Consider the following 15104-nt stretch of genomic DNA (forward strand, 5'->3'; position numbering starts at 1 on the left):
GCACTATTAGTCACGTTGTTGGAGGCTTATTTAGACACTTTAATCCAGGTAAGGTTCCTCTCCAGTGATTTTCATAGTTGCAACATTTGCACAATATGCCTAGAATGATTAGATTTTTCACAGGCATGGTGATATGCAGTCATGAATTTAGTCTCAATTTGGATTGCAAAAAACAACATCCCTAATATAAAGGAAGGATTTGTGATGGTATAAAAATTGAAATGCAAAATCTGTCTCACTAATTACATAATTTCAAATCAGGAAGGAATAGTTTGAAATCCAGGGAAACACGCTTATTCACTTTTATTGCAGAGTTATATGAGAAGTACTACTCTCCTAGCTCTCAATTAAAGGGACTATACTCAACATTCAGAGCATTAAAGCAATTCTTACCTTTCTTGTATGCCTCACAGCAATTCCCTCCAAAGTCCCACTTCCTAGCAAATTCGGGGGAGATTGACCTGCAGCCTGAGCGGCGCAAGTGAAACGGACCGACGGACGATAGGCAGGAAGTTCAGCAAATAATTTTATTCAGTCGGAATAAAATGATTGGTCAGACTTTTATCAGAATGTATGAAAATTGAATATTGATGAATTTCAACACCTGGTGGATTTCTTTTACATTTTAGTGTGCCATACCCTTATTAGGAGCATTTTAAGATTACAAAAGAAAAGTGTAAAAATGCTAGCAGTTACTGCAAAGAAAGAGTATCAGCACATAATAACCCTATGTGAAACTGAGCTAATCTTGTTAGCTTGGGATAGAACGATGCTAGCTTTTCCATCCGTTTCTAGTCTTTATGCTAAGCTGAGTGGTATCAAACTTCTCATATAACTCTCAATAAGAAACTGAAAAAGCTAGTTACACAAAATATCTCACTAGTGCAATAATTGACATTATCTATTAGGAATTCTATTAACTGGGTCATACAGACAGAATGTTTGAAGAAAACCAGTGAACCATGACCAGTGCATGGTGGTCGCATGTAGCTAGTTCATTTTCCCATCCAAGTCAATTTCACAGCCCAGCTAGGGGGAGTTTTTTCCCTTTTGTCTCTTTCAAACTCAATTTGAAAGAGTTCTGGGAGACAGCAGTGGCCTCAGAGTTGGTTGATCACATTTTCTCATTAATTCAAAGGTGCCATAGATGCCTTCCGATTACAACATGAATAATAAATAGGCCTGTTAGTCTCCTTGTGGTGGGAGAAGCCTTGTTTAATTCGATGTCTATCCATGTGTATTAAGGAAACTGCTTATCAACAGTAAAACAGAGAAACACCCTCAGACACATGACATTGTTGTTCCAGACTTAATAAACAACCAGTCAGGATGTGTTACAGCAGGGTGTTTCATCAGGGTGTGGGGCACAGAAAGAAAACGTGTCCGTGTAAAACCACTATTACAAATCAAATGGTTTAGTTGGAGACGCTAGTGTCTCAAATTACATTTTTATATGAAATGTTATCTGATGGTTCCCTTTCTGCCATCAGATTCAGTGACACACACCCTTATTCAGTGTGATTGCTCCTGTATCAGTTTCTCGGATCAAAAGCCTTCATGTGACTGGAGCTCCAATTTGCAAAGTAATTACTGAGTATGGCTCTACTATGTAGAAAAAACAACATAAATCAGGGAGAAAATGGAGGAATTTACATTCTAATGCACCTATATCAGTGTGCTGCAGGCATAGGTGTACTGGGTCAATGTACATCAATTTATGAGCTAGAGCTATACACAGATCATAGAACTTTGACTCATCCAGTAATCGCCATTCATTGGGGTATTCCTGATTATCATCGCATTAATGCTACATGTGAGGCCACCATAAATAATTCAATAGCTTGTCTACCCAAATAACGTATATCCTTCTGGTCTCATATCCAGTTTGTACAACATGTACTGCTGCTCTGCATGATTGTCAAGGTGTTATGTCTCCACCTAAAGGTACCCTGAGGAACTGAATGAGAGTCCCAGTTGTGTGTGTGAGTCCCACATGACAAAAATGCTGAACTGATAGGCAGGATAATCATATAAACACTCTGAGCAGCACATTTAATCAGAGTCAATTAAAGATCTCTGTCATATTTAATGATACATTAGGTACAAGTGGATATGATTAGGCTTGTGAAATTAGTGGAATATGGTATGCACCCAGTTACAACTTCACATACGTAGTTTTTTTAATTAAAAAAAGAAGCAGATTAAGTACAAATTAGCATTAATCCAGTTTGTATTATGCATAACAAGTGGTTTTATTATTCAGTTTGAACAATAGATGTACACTTTGTGTGCTTCTGTACAATACTTAATAAAGTAGCTAAAATTATTGAAAAAATAAAGGGGAAAATTACATGAATTCCGAAAGCTTTTCCTTCACTTTGTCTTCAATGTTTGCATGGTATTTCATTTGGGCAAGAAGGGCTTTGGCGGCTTGGAGCTCTCCTGATGATAAAAAAAATGCAAAAAGAAGTTCAATGACTGAGTCACTCAGCAACTTAAATGAAAGCTTCAGCATAGATTACAAAACAAGCAAAGGAATGAGTCGGAGGGACAGAAAATAGTTCAGGGCACCAGCTGAAGATAATACCTTTCAGAAGGGCAGCGTCTATAGCCTCTGTCAATGCTGCCAGTTTCCCTGCAAGTGAGGAGGAGAAAAGTCCCGGTTCTGCATGTGTTAACAAGACATCATGGCACATATGGTGCTTTTTTATAGAGGTGCAAAAGCACACTCGAGTTGAATAAACCACATTTGAAAAAAATCAAAGACATAATGCGCAACATCTGGCCTATGGATACAATAAAACGTTTAAGATTTTTAGTTTATAAAACGGGGAAACAAATTGAGCAACCTTAACCTTGTTGTATACTGCATATCGACGGTAGGCATTTACGTCCATTCTGTAAAGTCATATTATAAGATTTTCATGAAGTCATATCCCATTTTTTTTACTATTCATGGTTTCCATTTTTTATGCATTAGCCACTGAGTGATTGTAAAATGTTTACATATGCATACCAACAATTTGAGTCTGTTTGGTTGAACTGTAAACAGATTCCCCTGTCGCTCTAGGAGTGCTGGAGGTAATACTAAACCGCACTTGCTGTTACCATGGTAATCACAGGTACCGACAGTGTGTCATAATGGCAAAATGTGGTCCTGGAGACATCTATCCGTGACCAGACTACGATGGCATCACAACCATGCAAGATACAGCCATAAAACGTTACAAGTGTAGTTGAGGTGTTCAAAAATAAAAGCTTGAAAAGTTTGAAAATGGGTTTGATCTGAGCAAGGGGGCCAGTATTAGGGGAGCAGATAGTAGGGAAGGCGTCATGGCTGGTCTGATATCATTAGAACATAGTCTCTATTTTATTATATTCATTCATTACAGTAACTTTTTTAAGCCTTGAGAGGTAAAACTAGTCAAAATTTTTAAATGGCTGCATAGCTAATGTGTCAGCACCAAATGTCCACCTGTGCTAATTCATGATCAACACTCAGCTTGAATCACTCAACCGGGCTTTCACTCAATAAATTGATTAAGCATACTTATTTACCTTTAGTGTCTTGGCCGATCTTATTGGCTTCCTCTGGAGTCTGGGCTTCATCGAGGGCCTCATTGATCTCCATCAGCTCCATTAGAAACTCAGAATCAGCCTCAGAGTCAGTGCCCTCTTCTATATGCATCCCCTTCAGCTCCAGCTGAAACATAGGATGGAAGTTCATCAAACTCAACTGCTTTGAATCCATACTTTGAATCCATACTTTTGACTGGCAGATGGTGAAGATGTTTCTCTAGAACAAGCGATCAGACAGACAGGGCTTGCAGTTATGAAAATAAACTATTCATTAGAAGTTAAGTCAGGGATTTCAAACTCACCATATAAAGACCACGACTCAAAGGCTTAAGCAGAGTCTGATATGCTTTGTTCACAAGAGCCGAGTGACTTTCTGAATACTGCTGTTCTTTCTGTAAAAGAGGGTTCTGTTAAGTTTGCTTTCAGTGAGGTTCAATCCATATTTGTTCACTAAAGACAGGAAGGAAAGTCTGTATTATTGCTTTTTAACGGACAAACTGCATTCAGAACAACACATATTCACACAATCCAGAGTTACACACCAAATTGGCACAAAAATGAATTAAATCTATTAGCTATTTTAAACCTTGTTTCCCCAATCTATACCAATGTCATTTTTCAAACACCAACTCCTTGGTGATATTGACAATTAGGTGCATGACATACAGCTCCTCTTTAGTAGTTGAGCAGTTTGGGACCCTTCAAGGGATCCAGATGCAAGTTTGACACGACAGGTGTGGAAACAAGTCAGGGAGAAAAAAAAACTGGAAATGGTTAGCAGATCCAAGTACACTTTGCAGCTATCAGGTCTGTCAGCTCCTGTGAAAATCAATAGTCTCAAGCTCTGGCCCATGGGCCTATCGTTTGGAGCTGTTTTTGTAACCAGTGCAGTAGATGGCTGCCTTGTAGTCTTGTATAAATAATGAGTTTTCTATATATGATGAAGACTCCTGAGGCTAGAAGATGTCTAATTAAGAAAAAATGGCCAGAGGTGCTGATAAATAAAACAGAGTCAGTACAATATTAGACAGGTTGTGTGTGGAGAAACCATTTAGGCTTCCTCTCCTCAGACATTCTGCTGAATATGAGTAAAGCTTTTATATTGCATCATGACAACATTCTGCATTGTGCTTTTGCACCTGCGTGTACAGAATAAATTACGTGCTAAGCAACACACCACCTCTCCTCCTTGTACTCATAATGCTTATTCTTCTAAACTGCCAGGCAATTTTTTAATGATCTACGAGGGGGAAACTGGATAATGTGAAAATGTAGTCAACCGTTTATCACTGCAGAGTAACCTATAAACACATTTAACTTGAGACCACTCAGATGCATTTGGAAAAGTAATTTCTTTCAATGACAATTTTAAAGCTGCATTTGTCAAGGTTTTTATGTAAAATATAGGCCCACCTGTCTGATCGTCAGCTTAATTGTGCTTTGGGCTGGATTTGATTAACAAGGTCAACCCTATTTTCCTCACAAGACTCTGGTGTTAGAAAGGTATACTTTGTAAGAAGTGACAAATCAAGAGTGAAGAGGAGTCCTACAGTGAATGCTCCGACAAACGACAAGTGGAAAAATCACAATAAGACCTTGTCTTTTCCCTTTAGTGTCTTTCAGAACGTCACCGTGAGTTTTCTGTGTGCTTTTTTATTGATAGCATTTTATGTCTTAAAGTGATACTTGAAGCAGTAGCGGCTGAGATATGCTGACTTTTAAGGTGTTTTCACATCTACAGTTGGTTTGCTCTGGTCCGAATCAGTTGATCAGTTTTTAAACTTTTTTTTACCCTTGGTTCGGTTTCTTTTCACGCAGAAAAAAAAATCCAAGTGAATCAAATTGCATTACCACAAACAGGAACGCAAATGACACAAGAAGGTCCTGTGTTCTGGGGTAGTGCATATTTCTGTATTATTTCTGTAGTTATTTCATATTTCTATGCAATTCTCTGGTTAGCTGCTACTGCTACTACACAAGTTGCTACAGTTTGGCATGCTCTGCTGCTTCACAGATTGCAAAGCACACCTGGCTACAGGTGGCTACAAACTTGCAGAGTACACCTGATCGTACCATAGTGCGTTTAATCAAAACCGCCTTGTTGTTTATGTCTGCAGCATAGATTATACATAAATATGGACGGCTTGAAGACTCCTCAAAAGTGAAGCTAAAGCATCTTGATTGCCCCCTGGTGGCTCGCTGATGTATAGGTCATAAGTCCCGCCCCCTTGTTGTTAGCGGATGGGACATGGACCAAATTAAAAAGTCACGTCAAATACATTTTTCCCAAACATGGATTGTGTCAAAAGGTAATTTTATCACGCTGATGTTTGTTCAAGTGTTCCTGTATGTTTGGTTTGAGTTAGTTATTTGGTGCTATAAAAACAGGGGGGAACGTCATGATTGACAGCCGTGATCAACTCATGATTGGACGCGTGGTTATATACAGTCGGTGGTACGCACACAAAAGCAATTGCTGTGTTCACACCTGCCCAAACAAACCGCACCATGAGAGAAAACGCTCCAAGCAGGTGTGAAAACACCCTTAGTCCCTAGTTTGTGTCAAGCTCTGAAAACACTGCATCCTCTATTTCCGTTGATGAAACTTATTAGTCATTAAACCCTCACGGTAAATGCCCATGACTTAAAACTTCACTCCCCAGTTTGTAACACAGGCTTTCTGTTAGAAATGGGTGGTCTCGTAGCCCATGCGGAAACAACCCTGATGACATCAGTTAGATAAGCATATTTTTTTCTCATACATTATACAACATTTTTCACAAATGATTTTTGATTATAAATTGGATATCTTTGGGTAGTTGACTGTCGAACATTTAAAACCTACAGTGCTGGGAAATTATAATGGGCATTTTATTATTTCTGGCTTTTTATAAATAAAATGATAAATCTCCTAAGGAAATATTAAAGGGGATTAATCACCAATCAAAAGTAATTTGTTCTGCCCTGTATTCGACTATGCTTTGAAGTTATTTGTTGAGCTTTTTATAGATCCACTCTAGCAGAAGTTATGAAATACATGAAGAATAGAAAGGTATCCACATGATAAACAGTGACCTTTCTTTTGACTAACTTGTCCTTACTCATTTAACCTCGAATGACTTTACCATACTAAAAAACTTACTATAAATTTGTTTCGCAAACTTTATTTGTCCTACATCTTCAGACTTTCATGCTTGTGCTTTTTTAGTGTTTTTTTTTTAGTACACTCGTATGGATCTTTAGTCCTAATTCATTCTTTATTATTGAACTGCATTTCATTTACCCTTATTTTTTTCTTAGATTTTTAAAGTTACAATGTACATTATTTTGTAATAGACCTTTTTAACAGTATGCTTCATGGCATGTCATAGCAGTGCAAGCGCATGTGTAATAAGGAGTTAGGTAAACCACTTCCAGGATCCTGTTAATGTGCATGTTGGATTACTGAATGGCCACCTAGGAGCCATCATTAATGTCATTAGATACACCTGTACTTTTCCTGATACAAGTCAAAATAGCATTGATCATACCATCAATCTTAAAATAAAAAAAATGTTTGTTCTCCACTCATTCATTTCTACAATATATATCTTTCTTTTTTACAAGTTTTCCACTCAGTTTTGACTTCTTGAACTCGCTTGTCCTGCCTTGACCTTGTTCGCCTGGAAGCTAAATATAGGGAAAGCTGCCTTATAACGGCCTCAATGGCAACATCTTAACAAACCCATCTTTCTACTTTGGGCAGAATTATCCCCTTGACCATATCACAATGAATCATTCTAACGGAACAAAAATGCAGTCAAGTGTCTAATAGATAGGACAGCCTCAGCAGACTCATGAACCATGTTAAACTGATCTCTATTCCCCTTACACCCCCCTGCCTACCACAGATTTCTGGCTGAAGTTGTCTGGATGTAGAGACCGCTGGAGCTGCAAGTATCTTTTCTGCAGCTTTTGTGTGTCCAGTGTGAATGTGTAGTCACTGAAAAGAGGCAACACATGGTGATATGAAATGTCACCAGCCTGAAACAGGCTGGCTTGATGAAAAAAAAAAAGTCCAGGAGAAAGATTATGACAAATGAGACAAAGATACTCACCAATCCATAATGTTAAAGTAGGATGTCCCTTCTTCAGGAGGCTGGATTACTTTGCATGACATGCAGAAGAATGCAGGTGTTTTGTCAAGAGGCTGTTTGCACTTCCAGCAGTTCAGTTTCACTTGACCTGTACAGTAATTCCTGTGTGAACTGACTTGATTACTGTGGTAAATTAGCTTTATTTTTTGCTTTCCCAGTGCTTTGAGGTTCATGTTGCTCTTCTCCCCTGTGTCCTTCTTGGAGAAGCTGGGACGCGTGCAGTGTGCTGATGAACATGTAACAATGTCATAAACAGACTGCCGGTTCGTCTTCAGGCTGTTTGGGAGCAGTAAAGCCCGGGATGAGCACACAACCCGCAGCGAGTTCAATGACAACATTTCCTAAGTACACTATTTAGAGCTGTAGCGAGATTGGGCAAAACATAAAAATCTTCTCCTGACTGTCAAAACATAAACACCTCCTTTCCAGAAAGAGGGAGGAAGAGAGTTCTTCTTTTATGTTTGTAGAACAAAAAAAAAGCACCACACTGCCATCAGTCGTCTCGGCGGTGTAAAGCAGAGAACAGTCTCGGAGGAGATGCTGGAAGAAAACAACAGCTAACGCAATTTGATAGCAACTCTTGATATTAAAGTAACGTTGGATTTGACCGCAGCGCAGGAAACGTAGTAAGTCGAACATCATGGCATAGTTTTAATAACATGTTAGCATTGTAGCACTGTGCTATTAACTTACAAGATATAAACTTCGGATGAACCGGTGGGTTAGCTCTCTAGCTAACACTAGCCTAGCTCAGTTCGCTAACGTTTTTAAACCGCACCAAATGTTCTCGTTTTGTGGTCGGCTGTCTATAAATGAGCGTGTTGTTATGACATTGTTTGTGTCGCTGTGACATTATGTAGTGGTCCGTAGAAAAATAAATCACCCTGCTTTAGTCAACTTTCTGTTGAGAAGTACTGTGCTCAGCTAACCTACCTAGCCACATGACAAAGACATGCTAACGTTATGAGCTTTGTGGGTGATGGATAAGTAGGTGCATCCATCTAAACTTACATGTTTCTGACAACACAAATAATATGTGTCACGGTATTACGTCCTAACAGTTTAATAAGGGGATTATTAGGCCTGGATTCACACATAGTTTATAAAGTATTGCTGTTTGAACATAACTTGGATCAGTACTTTACGCATGCAGGTAACTTTCTTTACGCATGTCACTCCCAATTCAATTGTATTTATAGTGCCAAATCATAACAAAAGTTATCTCAAGACACTTTACATAAAGAGTAGGTCTCGACCACACTCAATTACTTATTTAGGATTTACAGAGACTCAACAATTCCCCCATGAGCAGCAGCAAGTCGCACTATATATACTACTACTGTTAATAATACAAATATCTATGTACAGTATTTATCAGGCATCTTGTTCACACAGTGGCAACAAAAACCTTCCTTTTAAAAGGCAGGTATGTCAAACAGACCCAGCTCTGTGGTGGACAGCCATCTGTCTTGAGAGAGATAGACACACAGACCCAGAGATGCAATCGACCACATAATTAACTAACTGTAATAATATATATAGTAATGTGAATATGACTAACAAGTTATGGACGTTTATATACTAGAATTATACGAATAGTAGTAATACTGTGAGTAAAGGTGAACTCCCAACTATGTTAGAAAACAGCTGGAACCACATGTCTTTTCCCGTTTTTCTTTTCAGGTCTTCATTTTAACCCCATAGCAATGAGAGAGACAATGGTCCATGAAGAGTTTTGGATACACAGAGAGTGGCTTGTCCACCCGGGTCATCATCAGGCACTGGAGCACAGATAACACCTCCAAACTGGTGAATATCTTTACTTAATGACTTGGCTTGTTGTTGTTGTTGCTGCTGCTGCTACATCATTTACCAAATACGAGGTTACAGTACTGGAATGGTTATATGTGTGCAAAAATGTCTCTGAACTGGGGCCAGTGTAAATATGCTTATTTGGCCATGGATCAGGCTTGGGCGTCTTGACTCCTCGCCTTTATTTTTCCTAACAAAGTACAAGCTCTGATGAATGCCAACTCCAGACTCTTGTTGTGTATGTGTAGGTGGGGTTTTTTGGGAAGGTGGGGGTGCAAAAGGTGACAGTGGAGTATTCCAGAGAGACACTGGTTGGAGACAGCAGCTTTTATAAGGTAAACAGGATCTTCTCCTGAAGGTCGAGGGAGGTGCTTCTCAAGGCCCCCACAGACAATACTCTGGGTATTATTAAAGGAAATGGCTAAGAATAGCGAGCAGGGGAGCGAGGTGGCTCCTCTGGCCGCTGTGTTGTTTGGGTTGAACAAGCCAAAACGGAACATCATCTTTAGAAGAGTGACTTCTCAAGCTTACACGCTGGGTGTGTCACATTCACACAAGGCTAGAGGTTGATATGGAGGGCGTTATCTGGCTCTGATGTTCAGCAGCGGCAGAGGAGTAGTTGTGGATCGCTCTTGGCTGTTTACGGATGGAGTTATTGGTTTTATTGCTTTACAGTTCAGACCTGTAAGTACAACAGATTTTCAAGTTTATTAAGAACACTTTTTGTCTGTCCTTACAGACATTATGTTGTAAATATAAGTGTTTTTTTTCTTTTTAAGTCTGGTTATATTCCATACCAGCATCTTGGAGTACTATCTTAAATAATATCTAGTTTGACATGTGAAGATGGGATACTGCATGATATAAGATGTATTCCTAATAAGGATTGGGCAATATGGGGGGGAGAAATCCCCTAACATGGTTTTATGTAATTGTATTTCACAATATCTTGATGCATACATACATTTTTGGAACATATTTCTAATTGCTAATTGATCAAATAACCACATAGAAATATTATATTGGTAGTGATGCATCTATACAGTAGCCTGGATCAGCACTGTTACTGACACGTATGATATTGGCCAGTAGTCTGACCTCCTTTACTAACTACAATTAGCAATTAGCACAACAACCACTGTTGTTGTGTAATAATGCAATTTGAAATACATTTTTGAAGGTTTTCTCATATAATAAACACCCTCCTTAGTATCATAATACTTTAAATCAGTTTGAAGCACTTACTTTTGATTTCACAATGAGCAACCGAAAATAAAAAGTTCACTCAATGCATCCTTGCTAATTAGAGTGCCCCCTCCCAATGAATATAAAGTGAACAGATTTTTCTTGATTAAGCCAATATGAACTGATTGTTCTGTTAATGTAATCATTCAGTATATGTATTGCCTTCATACACGGTCAGTGCAGCTGCCTGTGTGATATTTGATAATTTTTTTTATCTTCAAGGGGTCAAGCCATTAGATTTGTAGGAACAAAATTAAAATGCAGACAAATAGACTTTAGGCTGTATTTTATTGATGGATGGTTTGCCATTTGGCCGCAACATTTGAAATACCATGTCCAGTATGATTCCCCTTTGAAAGCAAGATAAATTGTGTCTGTTTAACAGTAGTTAACTCAATAATATGGTAGCCCACTCAGTAAAGTCAATCAGATAATTCTTGTCAACAAACATGAATCTCAATTTCCTTACTATTGGCAGCCTTCAAAGTAGCTGTCTGGAATGTTCTGATGCATGACCTTGTTAGTTAGCATTGTGATATTGATTTTTAGGCTTGGCATTGTGTCGAAGCTGTTCAGGCATTACAGAGAAGGAGCTTTTTCTTTGTAATTTTGAAAAATGTATGTTTGACAAGGCTGTATAGTTCTCTATATCACTGTACTCTGTTATAAACATGTCCTCCACTCTTTTATTTGCCACAGATAAACCATGATCCCCATCACTGAGCTGCGGTACTTTGTGGACACACAGCCGGCATACCGCATCCTGAAGCCATGGTGGGATGTGTTCACCGACTACATCTCCATTGTTATGCTTATGATTTCTGTGTTTGGGGGGACACTGCAGGTCACCCAGGACAAGATGATCTGCCTGCCCTGCAAATGGGTGGTCAATCAGACCTGCAAGAAGAACTTCAACTCTACCCTCGCTGCATCATTGTTCTTGGAGCCCAAAGGGATCCAGTATGATCTGGACCGCCACCAGTACAACTATGTGGATGCTGTGTGCTATGAGAATAGATTGCACTGGTTTGCCAAGTATTTTCCTTATCTAGTATTACTTCACACCCTTATTTTCCTAGCTTGCAGCAACTTTTGGTTTAAGTTCCCACGGACTAGTTCCAAACTAGAGCACTTTGTATCCATCTTGCTGAAATGCTTTGACTCCCCATGGACAACTAGGGCACTGTCCGAGACGGTGGTTGAAGAGAGTGACCCAAAACCAATGAAAATGAACGGCTCAATGGACCACAAGGAGTCTGTTATCAGTGAGGATGTTGAAGCAAGTGTTCCTATGCTCCAAAAGGCTAAGACACGCTTTGAGCAGGGCATTGTAGATAGAACAGAAACAGGGGTTTTGGACAAGAAAGAGGGCGAACAGGCAAAAGCCCTGTTTGAAAAAGTCAAGAAGTTCCGTATACACGTTGAAGAAGGAGATATTGTGTATAGACTGTACATCCGTCAGACTATCATCAAAGTAGTCAAGTTTATTTTGATAATCTGCTACACAGGGTATTATGTGCACGATATTAAATTCAGTGTTGACTGTTCGGTGAATATTGAGAGCCTGACAGGTTACAGCGTGTACCGTTGTGCTCACCCATTGGCTACACTTTTTAAAATCTTAGCCTGTTTTTACATTAGCTTAGTAGTGGTGTATGGTTTGATCTGCATGTACACACTTTGCTGGATGCTTCGGCGCTCTCTAAAGAAGTACTCCTTTGAGTCGATACGGGAAGAGAGCAGCTACAGTGACATACCCGATGTAAAGAATGACTTTGCATTTATGATGCACATGATAGATCAGTATGACCCTCTGTACTCTAAACGCTTCGCTGTGTTCCTGTCAGAAGTAAGCGAAAATAAGCTGAGGCAGCTTAACCTCAACAATGAGTGGACACTGGACAAACTCAGGCAAAGGATTACCAAGAACTCTCAGGAGAAGTTGGAGTTGCACCTTTTCATGCTGAGTGGCATTCCAGACACAGTGTTTGACTTGATGGAACTGGAGGTTCTTAAATTGGAGCTTATCCCCGATGTCACCATCCCGCCGATCATCGCCCAGCTGGTCAACTTGCGAGAGATGTGGCTTTACCACACACCAGCCAAAATCGAAGCTCCTGCATTGGCTTTTTTGCGTGAGAACTTGAAGTCTCTGCACATCAAGTTCACTGACATCAAAGAGATTCCCTTATGGATCTACAGTTTAAAGAATCTCAGTGAGCTTCATCTGACAGGGAATCTCAGTGCGGAGAACAACCGTTACATTGTCATTGATGGGCTCCGGGAGCTCAAGAGGCTCAAAGTTCTTCGACTGAAGAGCAATCTCACCAAGCTACCTCAGGTGGTGACTGATGTGGGCATGCACCTCCAGAAGCTTTCGGTCAATAATGAAGGCACCAAGCTGATGGTGCTCAACAGCCTAAAGAAGATGGTGAACCTGACTGAGCTGGAGCTCATTCGCTGTGATCTGGAACGCATACCGCACTCTATCTTCAGCTTGCACAACTTGCAGGAGATTGATTTGAAAGACAACAACCTAAAGACCATTGAAGAGATTATCAGCTTCCAGCACCTTCATCGGCTGGTCTGCCTTAAGCTCTGGTACAACCAGATTGCCTACATTCCCATCCAGATTGGCACACTGACCAACCTTGAGAAATTGTACCTGAACAGAAACAAGATTGAGAAGATCCCCAGCCAGTTGTTTTATTGTCGCAAGCTGCGCTTCCTGGACCTGAGCCATAACAACTTAACCTATATCCCTACAGACATTGGCTTCCTCCAGAACCTTCAGTACCTGGCAGTTACAGCCAACAGGGTAAATACTTGAATAATCTGTTTTGAAAAAAAAAAAAAGTCATCTTTGTTGATTGTAAGTTGGAATGTTTTGTCCTTTGTTTTTGTTTTTTTAACTATTTGTTTGCCGCTGAAAAATGTTACAACTTCTAATATCTCTTTCTTTTTCCCATCACAACACCCTGCCCACCCTCAAATAAAGATTGAGAGCCTGCCTAATGAGCTGTTCCAGTGCAAGAAGCTTCGTACTTTGAACTTGGGGAACAATTGCCTGCAGTCTCTGCCATCGCGGTTTGGAGAGCTGACCGGGCTGACACAGCTAGAGCTGAGAGGAAACCGTCTGGAGTGTCTGCCTGTGGAGCTGGGCGAGTGCCGACAGCTAAAGAGAACCGGTCTCGTGGTGGAAGAGGACCTCTTCAACACCCTGCCCACGGAGGTCAAGGAACAGTTATGGAAAGTTGACAAAGAACAGGCTTGAACAGGTCTGTGGCTGTGATTGAAAATGGATACCGACCAACTGTCCCTGACACCGGATGAATTTCTGTACTGTCCCAGGGCTTGTCAAAGCAGGCAGTTAGTCCTGCTGCAGTGTACTGCCAGTAAGGTTGGGTATCAAGAACCAGGGCCAGGTTGGCGGAATCAAAATACAGAGGGGCTTCTGGTTATTCTCTTAATTCTGATCAGTGCAGTTGGTTTTCCCTCCTTCACAAACAACTTCTCAGGCCTTTCCATTAAACCCATGTAATGATGCATTTTTTATTAATAGTGTAGCAGTGCTACAGTTGTGCTTCTCAGTCAAGGTGGAGAAGTATGCAAAACGGTGGGCCAACTGTGCTAAAGACAGAAAAAAAAACTTTTAAAGTCTCCACTGTGCACAATTTCCACAACATCAGATTATTGTCAAATCAAGATATAATACACTATGAAAAGAATATTTCATGTATTGTTAGCTTTAAAAATGAGAGGGAGGTTATCTGCCTTTAAACATGCAGCCATTCATTATAAAATCATGACAGACTAGAGGCTGCAACTTTTTTATTTGATGTGATGAGGAAAGATTTTGCAGATGTTCACTTGGAATATTTGACAAATCAACAAATATATATGGAATTATGACACCAATCACAAGCTAGCAACCCTGTAAGTTTGAGTGAGAATAGGGACTACTTCATGGTTTTTAACTCTCCATCTGTTGTCTAGCACAGACCAGACCTCAATTGTAAGTCATGTGGTCATGTTTTTTTTTCCACTGTAGATGGATTACTATGGCCCTCAAATACCTTCATCATGTGCGCTTGGTTTGAAATTGATTGGAATATCATACACATAAAATCTCACAATCGAATAACAGAGTTCTGTCAAGATAGTTTATGGATTCTAAGATCCTTGGGTCTAAAAAGGTGTAGGAGGAAGGGAGGGGAGAGGTCATTGAGGAGACTGTTAGTAGTGCAAGTGCTGTGGAGACGGATGAGTTGTTTGGTTGCCTTGAGTCTTGGTAGCAGTACACCACATGGTATTAGACCAGAGAGAGCGATC

General features: G+C 39.9%; 2 protein-coding genes across 2 annotated transcripts; one reads left to right on the forward strand and one right to left on the reverse strand.

Annotated features, from left to right (window-relative positions):
* Nucleotides 1-2291: 2291 nt before the first annotated feature.
* hscb (HscB mitochondrial iron-sulfur cluster cochaperone) lies at nucleotides 2292-8131 on the reverse strand. Its single transcript, XM_083912671.1, has 6 exons — nucleotides 7677-8131; nucleotides 7465-7561; nucleotides 3882-3971; nucleotides 3559-3703; nucleotides 2588-2635; nucleotides 2292-2442 (listed from the first exon to the last, which is right to left on the reverse strand). Exons 1-6 carry the CDS (start codon nucleotides 8051-8053, stop codon nucleotides 2348-2350), a joined length of 852 nt encoding a protein of 283 aa, XP_083768797.1. The 5' UTR covers nucleotides 8054-8131; the 3' UTR covers nucleotides 2292-2347.
* A 107-nt stretch (nucleotides 8132-8238) lies between these two features.
* On the forward strand, nucleotides 8239-14952 carry lrrc8ab (leucine rich repeat containing 8 VRAC subunit Ab). The gene is made up of 4 exons (XM_083912088.1): nucleotides 8239-8341; nucleotides 9399-9524; nucleotides 11472-13590; nucleotides 13771-14952. The coding sequence occupies exons 3-4, from the start codon at nucleotides 11479-11481 to the stop codon at nucleotides 14044-14046; spliced, it is 2388 nt and encodes a 795-aa protein (XP_083768214.1). The 5' UTR covers nucleotides 8239-8341; nucleotides 9399-9524; nucleotides 11472-11478; the 3' UTR covers nucleotides 14047-14952.
* Nucleotides 14953-15104: the final 152 nt, after the last annotated feature.

Source organism: Echiichthys vipera (genome assembly GCF_963691815.1).
Source record: "Echiichthys vipera genome assembly, chromosome: 4".
In the NCBI taxonomy this organism is placed as follows: domain Eukaryota; kingdom Metazoa; phylum Chordata; class Actinopteri; order Perciformes; family Trachinidae; genus Echiichthys; species Echiichthys vipera.